The 16,542-nt window shown below is 41.9% G+C and overlaps 1 protein-coding gene across 1 annotated transcript; it reads right to left on the bottom strand.

Moving 5' to 3' along the window:
• Window positions 1-2,656: 2,656 nt before the first annotated feature.
• Window positions 2,657-15,665, bottom strand: ccnb1 (cyclin B1). Its single transcript, XM_059974451.1, has 9 exons — window positions 15,605-15,665; window positions 13,248-13,379; window positions 13,028-13,117; window positions 11,981-12,151; window positions 11,033-11,191; window positions 10,569-10,805; window positions 4,292-4,432; window positions 4,101-4,211; window positions 2,657-2,884 (listed from the first exon to the last, which is right to left on the bottom strand). Exons 1-9 carry the CDS (start codon window positions 15,623-15,625, stop codon window positions 2,774-2,776), a joined length of 1,173 nt encoding a protein of 390 aa, XP_059830434.1. The 5' UTR covers window positions 15,626-15,665; the 3' UTR covers window positions 2,657-2,773.
• Window positions 15,666-16,542: the final 877 nt, after the last annotated feature.

Genomic DNA, 16,542 nt, shown 5'->3' with positions numbered 1-16,542 from the left:
GACTGTTCTGGAGGACCAGTGTTTCGTTTGGTTGTATATAGGTACGCAGATGACAACAAACGTGATCTTGAACTTGACCCTGAATTTCACTGACAACCAATAACCAAAAAATAGACAAATCATGCAAATAGAAAATAATGCTGAGAACATGAATTGTAAAAAAGTGCTTGAAAGTACATCTGTAGGTTGTAGATTTAGTTCAGAGTTGTGGTGAGTGAAGTTATCTACACCAGTTAAAGAGCATGATGTTTATAGGATAATAACTGTTTCTGAACCTGATGTGGGATCTATGGCTTCTGTACTTCCTGTGCAATGGTAGTACGAGAAGGGTACATGGCCTGGATAATGAGTCTTGATGATGAATGCTGTGTTGTTATGCCACTGTTTGATGTAAACGTACTCAATGGAAGGAAGGGCTTTGTACTGGGCTATATCCACCACTTTATGTGACTTTTCCATGCCTGGGCATTAGTTTTTCTATACTAGGCTATGATGCAACCAGTTAGGATACTCTCCACTGTACATCTGTAGAAGTTTTAGATGACATGCTGAATTTATGCAAACTTCTAAGGGTGCTGTTGTGCCTTCTCTCTGATGCCACTTACATTTCTGATATGAAAATGCCAAGGAATTTAAACCTACTGACTCTGTCTACCTCCAATCCCATTATGAAGCCTGGTTCATGTAACTTCCTTCTTCATGCTGTATGCAACCATCTCTTTAGTTTTGCTGGTATTGAGTGGGAGGTTGTTGTGGTACCACTCAAACAGATTTTCAGTCTTCCTCCGATATGCCAATTTGTCACAGCATTTCATTCAGCCAAAGACAGTGGTGTTACCAGCAAACATAAATACAGTATCAGAGCCATACTTAACTGTAATGTGAATAAAGAAAGCAGGGCTAAGCACTCAGATTTGTGGTGCATCTGTGCCAACGGTGAGTGCGGAGAAACTGAAGGAGCTAGACTTGGGGGCTGATTGTACCGCTGTCTGCATCAAAGACTTTGAAGTGGGTGTCTGAAGCAAGTGATCGTTTGAGTCACTTCTCCTGTGATCGCAAGACCCTGTTGGGCATTGTTAATGCGGAATGCTGCCAATCCAATTCATTGGCGGAAGGTGGGGGTGCCGCGTGGCCTCAGTTGCAGCGACAAGGCCTAAAGCCACAGTGTCACCTGCTGCTTGCAGATGCCCAGGAGTGAGGAACGAGAGCCAGTGCACTCCAACTGAGTGCGGGAGGCAAGCATGTTCAAGTTCGCTGTTTCTTTTGGCTGTACTCATGTGGTTGAATAACAAATAAACTTGAACAGCCTGTACTGTCTTGGGTCTGCCAATGAGGAAATTCTGGCTGTTAACTATTTAAAAAAACACCATTGCCACTCATGGCTCCTTGAGGCAATGTACCATTTCAACATTTATGGGGTTTCCCCACCTGACTGTGCCCCTCCACACAAGGTGGGGGCCCCAGATTTCAGGCAACATTCCTGTGGATTTTTTTTTTTTTGCAGTCTCCCTCACTTGGGCTGAAATCAGTTAGCTCAAGACCAAGTCCAGGGAAAATAAGATAGGGAAGGCACCATTTACCAAAAAACATCTTATTTCAAAAATATTTACACACACTCAGTAACACTTAAACTCATTGTGCTGGCCAGGGTGCATCTGATGGATGCTTTGAAAATTGGTGCCACTGTTGTGAAGGCTCAGTGGGGGAAGGACAAGAATGCCAGCACAGGTAGTTAAGTGGCTGAAGGGAAGATATTGAGTCTACAAAGACAAATTGAGAAGTAGGGTATGGTGGAAATAACATTTGAGTTGTGTGTATTTTGATGCAAGGCAAATGAGCTTAAATCACAAGGAATTATAGCTATAATTGAGACTTGATCCACAGGAGTGGTGGAATCAGATCAGTGTGCTGGGGTCCCATTATTTCCAGGTGTTAGAGCACAGGGATTAAAAGAGAATGGTGGTATTACTTGTTAGAGAAAATATTTGTCTGCTGAGGCAATATGGGTAGAACTGAGGCATAAGGGATGACTATTATTGGGGTTGGTTAGCTGGGCTGAGATTGCCGACAGTGGCAAGGAGGTTGTTGGGTGACAATTGACTTTTCACATCAACTGGGACCCCCATCAAAAACCAGATGAGTGTTTTTCCTTAATTATAAAGAGGTTCCAACTAGAGTGCAATACTAGGGAATGAGAGAGGGCAGCTGAGGTTTGTGTAGGGGAACACTTTACATTGAATGATTACAATTCCATTCATTTCAAGACAATCATGGAGAAGGATGGGACTGGTCCCCCAGTTAAGATTCCAATTCCAAGGCAGCCAATGTTGATGGCATCAGAAAGGATCTGGTAGATGTGGACTGGGATAAGTTGGCCAGTGAAATATCAAGCACACAGCTCCATGTTCTTGTTAGAAGAAAAGGCAAGGCTGATGGGTATAGGGAAACTTAGCTCAAGGGAATACAAAAAAATATAAAAGCACACCCAAGGAAATCAAGGAAAGTAATTGAGACCCATCCTGTAATTATACAACTTAACTTCCAGAAAATTTGGATTAAACATTCAGACCAAAAACTAAACACCTGACTGAAAGCTACCACCCAACTGCCAGCACAGTACTGTAGAGGACCACGATGATGGCAGTTCAACTTAGTTTCAAAATCTTAAAAACACCTTTATTAAAGTGAAATGGTAACTACATTTATGTACAATAGCACATGGTGCTGAGAAAAAATACAGAAGACTATACAAGTAGGTATGGAAGTATGGAAGTTATTTCTGAAATATCAGGTGCTTCGACAAGTTGATAATCACATCCGATTTTAGCTGTGGAATGGTGCTGATCTTCAGGAGCTTGTTGCTGGCATATTTGTTCTTAATGGTCTGCAGAGAACAAGAATTCAAATGTAATAACCAACACAAGTGCAATCCAGAACAGTGAATAACTATTCAAGTTAGAGCAGTGACCGATTTGCACATTACTTGTTTCAGCTAATTTACAAGAATGTAAGAGTACATCAGTGTAATTGGCACAAGCTGTGACACTTAGATCATTGCAGATCAAGTAACAAGCAGATAGAGTTTACACTTTCCTTAAAAGAACTGCTATTGAAAAGCAGTTATTCAAAAGGAGATCACGGCCAGTATTGCATCCTGCTCCCACATTTATTCAGGAATGGCCAAGTATGCTCAGGTGGTTTGAAACTCTGCAACTGGCCTCAAGTGTAGAACCAGACTTGTGATATTTTAGTTCTGCATGTTCCTGGGGGGGGGAGGGAGGAGACACACACATAGCCGCTCAATCCCTTAATATCAAACAAGGGCCAACTATTAACTGGCTTAAAAAGGATCTTCAACATAACTAACTTTGCTGAAATCCACATACCAGGAGAAAGATCTACTCATGACTGAGCTCAAGGATTAAAGAGCTGACCAAGGGCATTCTAGCATGTGCAATACAAAACTATCTATTGTGTAGATGTCAGCAGATGAAGTTCAATAGAAAAGTTTCTACAAGGAGGCCAAGGTGATAATTTTTCTGGGTAGTTATCTTTACAACTTTCAGGTAAAGAGATTTGTGGAACAATGGCAGTCAGTAGAGTGGATCTCTTCCTGTTTAACCTAGGTAACATACAAATCCCTGCATTCACATCTTAACTATGTCACTGGAAATCCTGTACTGGAAATTCTGGAAAGAGCTTGTATTAGTTGCTCCCACATTTATCCTTCAACAGGACAAGATAAAGTCTTCTAATTAAAAGATAACCACAATTCCTCCATTTAATAGCTAGTTCATATCAAACCATCTCACCAAATGCCAATTACATCTTTGCCCTACAGCCAAGCCCAGCACATGACTCAGCCTTACAAGTACAATTTTTAATCTGCCAGCTTTCATCTGTAGAGCCTCCAACAACCTTGAAACATTCAATTATCCTTGAAAAGATTAATGTTGAATGGCAGGCCAGACTCAGACAAAATGGCCCAATTCTGCTCTTTGTTTTATTTTGCCACTGCCCTAGATTTAATAGACCCCAGCTTTACTTTGATCAGTTTGCCCACTGGAACTTGACCAAAAGCACATGCTGATCAAACTTACCATGTATTTAGTGAGGCTTTGATTGACCTTCACAACATTCTTGGCAATGTGCTCCATAACAGAAACCAGATCATGCTCTTTATAGGTCATGTAGTACTCTAGAAGTGGTGTCTGAAAGAATCATGTTGAAATAGTCAGTGGATCAGTGCAATGAAAACCAACTAAAAGTTGAAGTAATCATCAATACTCACCCATTCACCTGCATTCAGGACTTTTTGAGCAAGGCAAAAAGCACCAGCTGCAATCTGGGATGGAAGATAATGCATCATTTCATAGTCCACGATTGTCAGTTCCATCAAGTATTTGGCCAAGGTGTGAAGCTCAGAGCTTACCTAGAATAAAGTCAAGTAGTAAATAAAATGACTTGCACATCAAACTGAATTCACTATACAAATAAGATTTCTCCAAGGTTGCAACTATGAACACAAGCTGAAGGATTTGAAGTGAACACTGTACAGATATTGTTCATTTTACATTGTATTTACTTGACAAGCTTAAGTTTGGATTACTTTGGATGGAAGATACTCTGCCTGTAGGTTAGAGGCCTTTGCATCCTCACTCGCCACAGGAGCTATACCTACAGGAGTTACTGTGCCCATTGTCTTGTTTATTACTGTACTGTCTTGCACTGTTTTGTGCACTTTATGTAGTCCCCTGTAGGTGTGAAGTCTAATGTAGTTTTGTGTTGTTTCAGTCTAGTGTAGCTCTGTTGTTTCATGTAGCACCACAGTCCTGGAGGAACATTGTTTTTACTGTGTACTGTACCAGCAGTTATGGTTGAAATGACAAAAGCAACTTGACAAGACTGGAGGTTGGCAAATGCTATTCCTTTGTTCAAGGAAACAGAGCCAACCCAGGGAATTATAGACCAGGGGAGTCTTGTGTAAGTGGTGGGCCAATAATTGGAGACAATTCTTAAACAGGATTTACAAGCATTTGGAGAAGCATAGTCTGATTAGGTTTAGTTAGCAGGGCTTTGTGAGGGGCAGGTCATCAAGCCTCATTAAATTGCTCAAGTAGAGCAGTGGACTTTAGTACATCATTGAGACAAGGTTCCTCTTGGTAAGCTCATTCAGACAGGAGGCATGGGACTCAACTGGATTGTCCACAGAAGGACAATTGTGGTAGTAGATGGAGTAAATTCTGCCTGGGGGTGGGTGGCCAGTGGTGTCCTGCAGGGATCCATTCTGGGACCCCTACTTTTACTGGGACCAACTTTTAGTTGGTTTTCATTGCACTGATTGTTACAAGTCACTTGGACAAGGAAGTAGAACAGTAGGTTAGCAAGTTTGCAGATGGCACAAAAATTGGTAGTGTTGTGGATAGTGCAGAATGTTGGCATAGTTACAGTGGGACATCAGCAGAATGCAAAGCTAGGGCATGAAGCATTCAGTCTGGAAGTACAAGTAATGCCTTCATTAGTCAAAGGACGAGACCAAGAGCCACAATGTTGCAGTTCCATAAAACTCTGGTTAGACCACACTGGGGTATCCTGTTCAGTTTTGGCTTCCTCATAGGGAGGATATGGAAGCTTTGGAGGGTGCAGAGGGGATTTACAGAATGCTGCCTGGTTTAGAAAACATGACATATGAAAGAAAGGTTGAGCAAGCTAGGGTTTCTCTGGAAAAAATGATTTAGAAGCATACAGTCAGGGTGGATATTGGCAATACAAAGCAGCACAATTTTATGATTGCAGGAAAGAGGAACATTAAAAGTAGGATTTAAAAAAAATGTGGTGGATGTGGAATGCATTGCCAGGAGTGGTGTAGTATAGAAACAGGTACATTAGGGACATTTGAAAGACTTAGATAGGCACATGGATGAAAGAAAAACCAAAAAGATTGGATGACTTTGGAGTAGGTCTGCACAACATTGTGGGCCAAAGATCCTGTACTATTTGATTAGATCTATCATGGTATTTGTTTTCAACAGTACAGTGAAATATTAAAAGATACATCAATATTAAGTTAGCTTTGTATTAAAGAGCAAGATAGTGTGTGAGCTCACCCATTCAGAAATGTGATAGAAGGAAGAAACTATCCTTAAAATTGTGTCCTTGGGCTCCATTCTGGGTGGTGGGGCCCCAATGATTGATACTGTTCTAATAGCACAACTTCAGCTTGAAGTTATGCTTGGCTGGTGTTCTGCCAGATTCCCTGACATGCATAGTTAAAGATGCAAGCAGCAAGGCTGCTGGTGAATGGTTCAGGGTTTCCAAAGCAAAGGCAGTTTTATTACTCGGGGCAAGAGAGGCAAGACTGCGTAGGTGTGACGTCAGCCAGTAGAGCGCAAAAGGTCTGAAAAGTCCACCATATCCAGCGGGCAGCAGAGTGAGAGCTTTGGCTCAAGGGGCTTAGGTGAGGTAGGTTTACCTGTGTTATTTGCAGAAGGGAGGATGTATGTGTGTGAGGCCAGTTTTCAGTACTGTGTCAGATGTTTGGGGGGGTGGGGTGTCCTGGAGTCTGAGCCTCCCAAACATCCATATCTTCACCCAATGTATTGAGCTGCAGCTCCCAAGGGACCAAGTTAGGGAACTGGAGATGCAGTTCAATGACCTTCATCTGGTCAGGGAGAGCAAGGTGGTGATACAAACAAGTTATAGGCAGGTGATCACACCAGGGCCATGGGAGACAGACAAGTAGGTCACGGGGGGGTGGAAGGGAAGAGTCCCCTCTTGAGGTACCCATAGCTGTACCCCTTGACGATAAGCACTCCTGTTTGAGGAGTGTGGGGGGTACAGCCTACCTGGGGGAAGCAGCAGTGGGCATGCCTCTGGCACAGTCTGGCCCTGTGGCTCAGAAGGGTTGGGAAAGGGGAAGGCAGTAGTGATAGGGGACTCTATAGTTAGGGGGTCAGACAGGTGATTCTGTGGCACAGGAAAGAAACTCGGATGGTAGTTTGCCTCCCAGGTGCCAGGGTCCAAGATGTTTCAAATCGCATCCAAGATATCCTGCAGTAGGAGGGAGAACAGCCAGAGGTTGTGATACATATTGGTACCAATGACATAGGTAGGAAAAGGGAGGAGGTCCTAAAAGCAAACTACAGGGAGTTAGGAAGTTGACAAGCAGGACTGCAAAGGTAGTAATCTCAGGATTACTGTTGTGTGGCACAGGCAGTGAGTATAAGAACAGAATGAGGTGGAGGATAAATGTGTGGCTGAGGGATTGGAGCAGGGGGCAGCGATTCAGATTTCTGGATCATTGGGACCTCATTTGGGGCAGGTGTGATCTGTACAAAAAGGACAGGTTGCACTTGAATCCCGGGGGACCAGTATCCTGGTGGGGAGGTTTGCCAAGGCCATTGGGGAGAATTTAAACTAGAATTGTTGGTGGGGGTGGGAACTGAACTGAAGACATTGGGGAAGAGGTGGTTGACTCACAAATAGAGTTTGGAGACTGTGTGTGAGGGAGGAGAGGCAGGTGATAGAAAAGGGATGCGCTCAGACAAATGGTTTGAGATGTGTCCATTTTAATGCAAGGAGTATTGTGAACAAAGCAGATGAGCTTAGAGTGCAGATCAGGACTTGGAGCTATGATGCAGTGGCCATTACAGAGACTTGGATGGCTCAGGGACAGGAATGGTTACTTCAAGTGCCAGGTTTTAGATGTTTCAGAAAGGACAGGGAGGGAGGCAAAAGATGGGGGCATGGCACTGCATGGTAGTGTCACGACTGCAGAAGAGGAGGAAGACATGGAGAGATTGTCTACAGTGTCTATGGGTGTAGGTTACAAACAGAAAGGGGTCAATAACTTTACTGGCCAACCCATAGTAATAGGGATCAAGGAGCAGATAGGGAAACAGAACTTGGAAACAGTTGTGATAGGAGATTTTAAATTTCCCAAATATCAAATGGCATCTCCCTGGATAAAGTGATTTAGATGGGGTGGAGTTTGTTAGGTGTGTTCAGGAAGGTTTCTTGACAATGTAGATAAGCTTACAAGATGAGAGACTGTACTGGACTTGGTATTGGGAAATAAACCTGGTCAGGTGTCAGAGCTCAGTGGGAGAGCATTTTGGAGATAGTGATCACAATTCTATCTCCTTTACAATAGCATTGGAGAGAGACATTAGAAAAACATTTAATTGGAATAAGGGGAAAATGAGGCTATCAGGCAGGAAATTGGAAGCTTAAATTGGGAACAAATGTTCTCAAGGAAAAGTACAGAAGAAATATGGCAAATGTTCAGGGGATATTTTTGGAACATGCCTATGCAGAACTCCACAATGAGACAGGGAAGTTATGGTAGGGTGCAAGAACTGGTGTAAAAAGGCTGTACTAAATTTAGTCAAAAAAGCTCACAGAAGGTTCAGAGAGTTGGGTTATGTTAGAGATCTAGAAGGATAATAGGAAGGAACTTAAAGAAAATTAGGAGAGCCATGAGAAGGCCTTGCTGGGCAGGGTTAAGGAAACCCCAAGGCATTCTACAAGAATGTAGAGAGCAAGAGGATAAGATGTGAGCGAATAGGACCCATCAATTGTGACAGTGGGAAAGTGTATGGAACTGGAGGAAATAGCGGGGGTACTCAATGAATACTTTACTCAAGTATTCACTATGGAAAAGGATCTTGGTGATTGTAGTTCTGACTTGCAGCATGAAAAGCTTGAGCATGTGCTAGAGCTTTTGGAAAGCATCAAGTAGGATAAGTTGCTGGGACTGGACAAGATGTACCCCAGGCTACTGTGGGAGGCAAGGGAGGAGATTGCTGAGCCTCTGGCAATGATCTTTACATCAATGGGGATGGGAAAGGTTCCAGAGGATTGTGGATATTGTTCCTTTATTTAAGAAAGGGAGTAGAGAGAGCCCAGGATATTATAGACCAGTGAGTCTTACTTCAGTGGCAAGTTGGAGATGATCCTGAGAGGCAGGATTTATGAACATTTAGAGAGGCATAATGATTATGAATAGTCAACATGGCTTTGTCAAGGGCAGGTTGTCCCTTACGAGCCCGATTGAATTTTGAGGATGTGACTAAACACATTAATGAAGAGCAGTAGATGTAGTGTATATGGATTTCAGCAAGACATTTGATAAGGTAACCCCATGCAAGGCTTATTGAGAGTTAGGAGGCATGGGATCCAAGGGGACATTGCTTTGTGGATCCAGAACTGGCTTGCCCACAGAAGGCAAAGAGTGGCTGTAGATGGGTTATGTTCTGCATGGAGGTCAGTCACCAGTGGATCTGTTCTGGGACCCTCTCTCTTCATGTTTTTTTTTTATAAATGACCTGGATGAGGAAGTGGAGGGATGAGTTAGTATGTTTTCTGATTACAAAGGTTGGAAGTGTTGTGGATAGTGTGGAGGGCTGTCAGGTTACAGTAGGACAGTGATAGAATGCAAAACTGGGCTGAGAAGTGGCAGATGGTGTTCAACCCAGATAAGTGAGGTGGTTCATTTTGGTAGATCAAATTTGATGGCAAAATATAGTATTAATGGTAAGACTCTTGGCAGTGTGGAGGATCAGAGGGATCTTGGTGTCAGAGTCCACAGGACACTCAAAGCAGCTGCACAGGTTGATGCTGCAGTTAAGGCATACAGTGTATTCACCTTCATTAATCATGGATTTGAATTTAGGTAATGTTGCAGCTATATAGGACCCTGGTCAGACCCCACTTAGTGATGTGGAAGCCATAGAAAGGGTATGAAAACAGGTGAGTGAACTTGGCCTTTTCTCCTTGGAGTGACAGAGGATGAGAGGTGACCTGGTCGAGGTGTATAAGATGAGGCATTGATCATGTGGATAGTCAGAGGCTTTTTACCCAGGGCTGAAATGGTTGCCATAAGAGGACACAGGTTTAAGGTGCTGGGGAGTAGGTACAGAGCAGATGTCAGGGGTAGTTTTTTTAAAAAAAAAACAGAGAGTGGCGAGTGTGGAATGGGCTGCCAGCAATGGTGGAGGCAGAAATGATGGGTCTTTTAAGAAACTTTTAGATTGGTACATGGAGCTTAGAAAAATAGAGGGCTATGGGGATGGGCCAAAAGGCCCAATTCTGCACCTATATCTTATGGTCTAGTAATTTCTAAGATAGAGAAATGTTCAACACAACTTTGTGGACCAAAGGGCCTGTATTTGTGTTGTAGTTTATGTTTCTAAAGCAAGTTTAAGTATTGATTTCTTTGTTAATACTTGGTCAGAAGCTCAAGCTAGTTACTTGCAAGTTAGAGAATTGGGACTTTCCAAGCAATCTAGTATAGACTAGAGATAAAAACACACCAGATCTGGAAAGAAATTAAAACCAATTAGCTTAGACAAATGCTACAAGTGGAATATCTGGATTATATTCAAGAGACCTTGCTTAAAAGGTTTACTCGTGCAAATTGCAGCATGAAGGCAGATTTCCTTTATCTTTAGCCATGGTCTTCTGCAAAATGCAATCACCTGCAAGCTGTTCAAGTCCTAAAGATGAGCTACATAAAGATTTATGGGGTGGAAAAATTTTCCATTCTTTTCGCAATGATTTAAACTCACTTCAGCAACTTTGGAAGCTCTCCGCAGGAAGTGTAAAGGAAGTGGCCGGCCAAGAGAAAAGTTAAGCTTCTGCAAAATCCTCCTTTCCATTTCACGTATTGCAGCTGTAGTGTAAGTATTGTCTGTCACATAGACAAAGTCCCCAATTTCTGGAGGATACATCTCTTCATATTTTGAGGCCACAAGCATTGCTGTCACACCAACAAGCTGTAGATTGTTCTTGGTCACTGGGTTATCCTAGAAGAAACCAGTCACATTAGTTTCTGTACCATGCAGTCATCTTCAAGCAGAAAAAAAATTGTTAATCATTTTCTAGATATTGCATGAATGATAAGTTTTGGTTTTAAAAATCTTTGAGCAAAATTTAGATTTAATGAGCGCAATAGCATGGGATTTAGAGCAATTAGAGACAATTCAGTTTTTGTAGATTAAATCAAGATTCAAAAGCAGGAAAACATTCTTACCTGAAGGAATCTATCTATGATTGATACAGTCATGTACAAAGTTTCTTGAAGCAGCTGGAATTTCCTATGAACCTGTACAAGCCAGTCTATCAAGATAGCACGCATATTGCCGGTTATCTCCTTTCCTTCCAAATATTTGGGCCTTACAGGCTGCTCAATCTATTGGGGATAAACACAATTAGTAACCAAACTAGTTTAGAGCAAAATTTCAACTGAATTTCAGCTCTTTATCTTTACACTTCCATATTCATCTATGAAACTCCTCCAAAGGAAGATTTAACTTTATTCTCCCCATGATTGCTACCCAATCCAGTTAATTCCAGTATCTGCATTATCAAATCCTATTTTGACTGCCACATAGTTAAGCACCCACCATCATCATTCCCAAAGAATAGAGTCCAAGGTCATTTTTAAAATCCTTCTTCTGCCACCATCAACCACTCACTTTCCTCACAAAACCAACCAGGAATCCAGTCAATATCCACTTCAAGGATTAAACTGAATATAGGAGTTTACTCTGCAGATAAAGTTCCCATATCCATTTTCTTCCTCCCCCCCCCCCCCCCCCCCAAAACACACACAAAAGCAAAACAAAATCTAGCCAGGCCATTCCAATACATCCAGGTTTGTTTCATCATTAAATTTGTGTTCTTTGGAGGAGGAAAATTTAAGTTATTAAATCAGGCTTTCCAGTGCTATGAAAATTGAAACCATAGCAGCAATTCTTATGACAGCCTAAAAAATGTTTCATTGGTTTAAACTTTTGCCACAAAATTACACCACCCCTGAAGTACAAGAAATATCAAAGCTTACCCACTATTTTTTGGGCTGTAAAGTGATTAAGGCACAATTATATGAAATTATACAGGAAGTGGTGGAAAGCAAATTTAAATTTTATTAGAGGTCAAGATAGCTACAACATTCTTGCATTTAAAAGTAAAATCTAACCTCCAATTGTCTCAAGTATTTGTAGATATCTTTAACGTAGTTGCTACATAGCATGGGGTTATCACCATCAGCAGCATCAACATCTTTCACTGGAAGCAGCACTTCAGAGAAGGCCTGGCACAAGTCCTCAGATACACTTTCTGTAGCTTCACTGGGAACTGACACTGGAACCTGTGAAGAGTTGCCATGGCAGAAACTACAGATAAGCATTTACAATCTCAGTTATTACCACAAACATGCTGAAAAAATATCCTGGGATGAAAACAATTTGCACTGGCTATAATTCACAAGTTGCTCAAGCTCACTTAAAACTGATTTAACTAACAAGAGGAAAATCTACAGACGCTGGAAATCCGAAGCAACACACTCAAAATGCCAGAGGAACTCAGCAGGCCAGGCAGCATCCATGGAAAAGGGTACAGTCTACAGCTTAAATAACTGTTGTCTTACCAGGTCCAAAGTAAGAGAGGGATGGGTAGTTTTCAATTAAAAAGCTGGTTTACCAAGATTGAAATTCCTGGAGGATCTCAGTAGATCAGAAAACACAAGTGGAGGGAAATGGACAGTAGATTTCTCAGCTCAAGATTTTTATCTGGACTCCAATTACTTTAGATTGGAGAAAACATTCACTGTCCATGTCCCTCCAGATGCTCTTGAGTTTCATTAGTGTTGTGTTACTCCAGATCTCAGTATCTGCAGACACTGGATCTGGTCCAAGGATTAGAGACAAGTATTTCATATCTTAAGATTTAAGATTACTTTAGACAAGATATTTGAAATCATCCAACGATGTCAACTTTGTGTACAAATAATAAAGCAGCTAGTCTTTGGTCAGGAGAAGATAGAAGTCATGTTTGAACACGGTCAGATGCTGAGAAACTGCATGCAAGCAATCACTCCAGAGCTCCATGAAGTGATTGCAGTCTGATGCAGTCAGACTGTCTTGAAAAGGTATAATCAAGATGCACTTTGTCCGTTTGTAGCAAGATTAATGCAGTGAATGTGAAGCACTTAACACATCTTTGTGCTCAGCATTAGCTAATTTACCTCCGTCACATCTTCATAGATTTCTGGTTGTTGAACAGGTTTAACAACCTTCTTTGCAGGTTCTACCTTTGGAACTGCTGTAGGTTTCCCCTGTAAAATTCAAAGTCTGAATTAAATTCCAAAACTTTATCACACCACAAGTTGAAATACAAAAGAGGCTCACACATGATCAAACTACCAAGGTCCAATTTATGAACTACAAGCAATTCACAGACAATACCTTTTTTACAGGGAGTTTAGCTCCTTGTGCCCTGTTTCCAATGTCTACCAAAGCAGCTCTAGGCCTCAAGCCAACTTTTGTTCCAACTTTTGCTGCAGGAACATTTGGCTCATTGTTTCTGCCAGCACGTGCCTAATAAATGAAAAGAGATTTAGAATTGAACTTCATTTGAACATTACCCTTAATCAATTCAGTGCTATAGAGCCGTTGCATTTCCGATCCTGCAGAACACTGAATTCTATGCACAGAAATTACAATCAGTGTCGAGTGTAGCATTTTCTCTCCAAACCAGGCAATGAAAGCAGTTTAACTAGCTGAAGATTTGTTCAACAGGGTCAGTGCAAAGATTAATATCAACTTGAAAAAGGGCCAAGTTAAGAAACTGAAAATAGAGATGATAGTTAGTAATAAAGGGTTTTGGGATGGGTGAGGAAAATATCTGCATACGTTCCAAAGCAGAGTTTAAAGCCCTGTGAAATCTGGAGGCTTTATTGATGTGTTACAAAATTAAAAATTCCAGAGTGCACTCTAATCACATCTTCAGTCCCAGGTGCAAATTAAGTATCTCATGATCAATCCTCTGCATGGTGCATGAAAAGCATTATAGATTGTGGTGGCCTGAACTCCAACAACTGAAGCAATATTCAATTAAATCTCAATATTTAACATCTTCAGTGGCTGTTTATTGACACTTTACTGCAGCATGAATTAACATTTTATTTGGAGAATTTTAAATGTTAGTGAGGAGTTGTTTTTGTTTGATTTAATAGCCAAATTATAGAGACTATATTACTGTACTGGAATTCCATTTGTGCCCCCAGTTAAGGCTCAAGTTATTCTAAAGATTTGACTCTACATTCCATTGTAGGAAATGCATCAGGGCAATCACCAATGAAGGTTAAAATGCAACTGCAGCTGTGGAACTGCATGATGACTGCATAGAAACAGAAACATTAAGAACCAACCATCAAACTGCACAAAAGGGTGTTGTGAATAAAGCAGTGTCCAAGATCAATGGTGGGGGTGTCAGCTGATCTGTTTGGATGAACAGAGGGAGATGAGGGACTGCCATAACCAGAAATCCTTGGAAAACCCCAACAGTTACTGTGTCACAGTCTGATGAAGAATTTTCAGTTCTTATCAACTTCAAGTTGCTCATGTGAAACTTTAGAATGGAGCAGTAAATTCTGATGTGTTGCAGGGGGGCAGGGGAAGAGAAAATGAGTATGAAATTCAAGTGACAGAACTATATGGGGCCTTGAAGGTGTTGCATTTAACATTGCATCATTTTCTTCTCAAAAGAATCTGACAATGAGTATGTGCAGCAAAGGTTCACTAGACTGGTTCCAGGCACACCAAGTTTGTCATGAAGACTGACTAGGCCAAACCCATGTCATCTGGAGTTTATGAAACCTCCACAATCCAATGTTTTTTTTTAAAATGAAGGTTCCACTTAGACACTTCTCCAATGGAGGATACCAGGGACAGGACAGAATGGTGGATAAAAGACCATCTTTAGGTCTGTAGTTTAAATAAAAAGGCAGCTCAAGGACTCAATCTCAAGCGAGAGGGCAAGACAATCTCAAGGCAGGACTGTATTGGCGGGGTGGGGGGGGGGGGGGAGGGAGGAGGAAGAGAAGAGAAATCAGCCATGACTTTGAATGGCAGAGCCAGGAGAGGCCATATACCCGTATTCTTAGAGATTCTGATTTTGTAGAGTCTCACTCTAGTCATCTATTGTGCATCAGGTTTCCCCAATTAAAACATCAGTATTAAAGAAAATAAATTTTCTACTCATTGTAACGTTACCATTTTCATCTCCAAATGCTGATTATCTGCTGCATTTTTAAGTTTGGAGAGAGTTACCGTTTCAGTAGTGTCGGCAAGTTTTGTGCGGGAGAAAGCGGTGCAAGGAAAAACTAATCGGCTTAGATACAGAACACAACCTCTTTAGTACCACACGAATGTGTTGGCATACTCATACACTTTCTAGTACCCAGAACCGCGTCGTCAGCATTCGACAATACAGAAGCAGCAGCAGACGGGGAGTTAAGAGCTTGCACGAGTAACCTCTCTACTTATCCGCAATTGAAGAGTTTTTGAGTTGTGTTACAAGTTAACAACTAACAAGTCTAAAGGTTTCTAAAAAAAAAACATATTACACACAAGCTTCTTAGAAATGCATTTTACTACTAAGGAATGTAAAATTAAGAATCAACTAAATCGAGCTCGATAACCGCCTCGCATCAATTAATCAGGGAAATAATTTGCAACACAGCCCATCTGCACGGCACAAAATACAATTCCCTTCCAGTAAGACCATGCCAATTTCATTTAAAAAGCTACACAATTCCGACCTTAACCAAGCGTAGAGCCATGTTTGCACCCGCTGCACACGGAGGGCAAGCTCGCACTGAGGACTAGCGGAGAGTGGATTTTAAAATCCGCGGTGCTCTGCGCTCATTCGCTACCGTTCCACGCTTTGCCTCCTCTGATTGGATGATCCGCGCCTCTGGAATGCGTTGCCATGCGGACCGATTGTTGACGTCATTTTCCTGTATCCGTTTTTCAGCGTGCATCATTAGAAATAAGAACGAACGCGGGGCGGCGGCGTGTGTTGGGCCAGAAGTCGCAGGCCATTCCGCCCATCGAGCCTGCTAGCTTATTATCCCTCTAGCTCCATTCTCCTTAACTAATGACGCCCTGACTAACCGAAAACCTATCAACCTCCGTATTAAATATACTCAACGACTGGCCTTCACAGCCATTTGTATCACAGATTTGTGAATTCCACAGATTTACCACCCTCTTGCCAATGATATTTCTCCTCATATCTGTTCAAAAGGGTCCTCTCATAACCTGAGTCTGTGTCCTCAGGTCCTAGGCTCTCCCACTACTCGATTGATTTCAATGAGATTCCACCCCCCCCCCCCCCCCCCATTTTCATGAACTCTAGTGAGTATGGGCCTGGAGCCTGCAGAGTCTCTGCAACACCAATTTCTGAATTTGCTCTGTATTTAGAAAATAGTCTACACCTTTTTCCTTCCTAGCAAAGCACATGACCATACACTTTGAAACTGTATTCCATCAGCCACTTCCCTTAATCTGCCTAAATCCTGCAAACTCCCTGCTTCCTCAACACTACCTGTCCCTCCACTTTGATCTTTGTATCTTCCACAAACTTGGTCACAAAGCCATCATTTCTGTCGTCCAGACCATAGACATATAAGAAGTGGTCCCAACCGACCCTAATGGAACACCACTAGTCATCGGCAGCCAACCAGAAAATGCCCCC

The sequence above is a fragment of the Hypanus sabinus genome, chromosome 7 (genome assembly GCF_030144855.1).
Source record: "Hypanus sabinus isolate sHypSab1 chromosome 7, sHypSab1.hap1, whole genome shotgun sequence".
Taxonomy (NCBI): Eukaryota; Metazoa; Chordata; class Chondrichthyes; order Myliobatiformes; family Dasyatidae; genus Hypanus; species Hypanus sabinus.
Note: the sequence above shows the minus strand (reverse complement) of the source record. Positions and strands in the feature narration are given on the sequence as shown.

Excerpts from the sequence above, each read along its gene's own strand:
- ccnb1 (XM_059974451.1), bottom strand. The coding sequence starts at position 15,625 with ATGGCTCTACGCTTGGTTAAG. Across the intron at positions 11,192-11,980 it reads AATACTTGAGACAATTGGAG|ATTGAGCAGCCTGTAAGGCC; the intron begins GTTAGATTTTAC and ends TATCCCCAATAG. Across the intron at positions 4,433-10,568 it reads GAGCTTCCAAAGTTGCTGAA|GTAAGCTCTGAGCTTCACAC; the intron begins GTGAGTTTAAAT and ends ACTTTATTCTAG.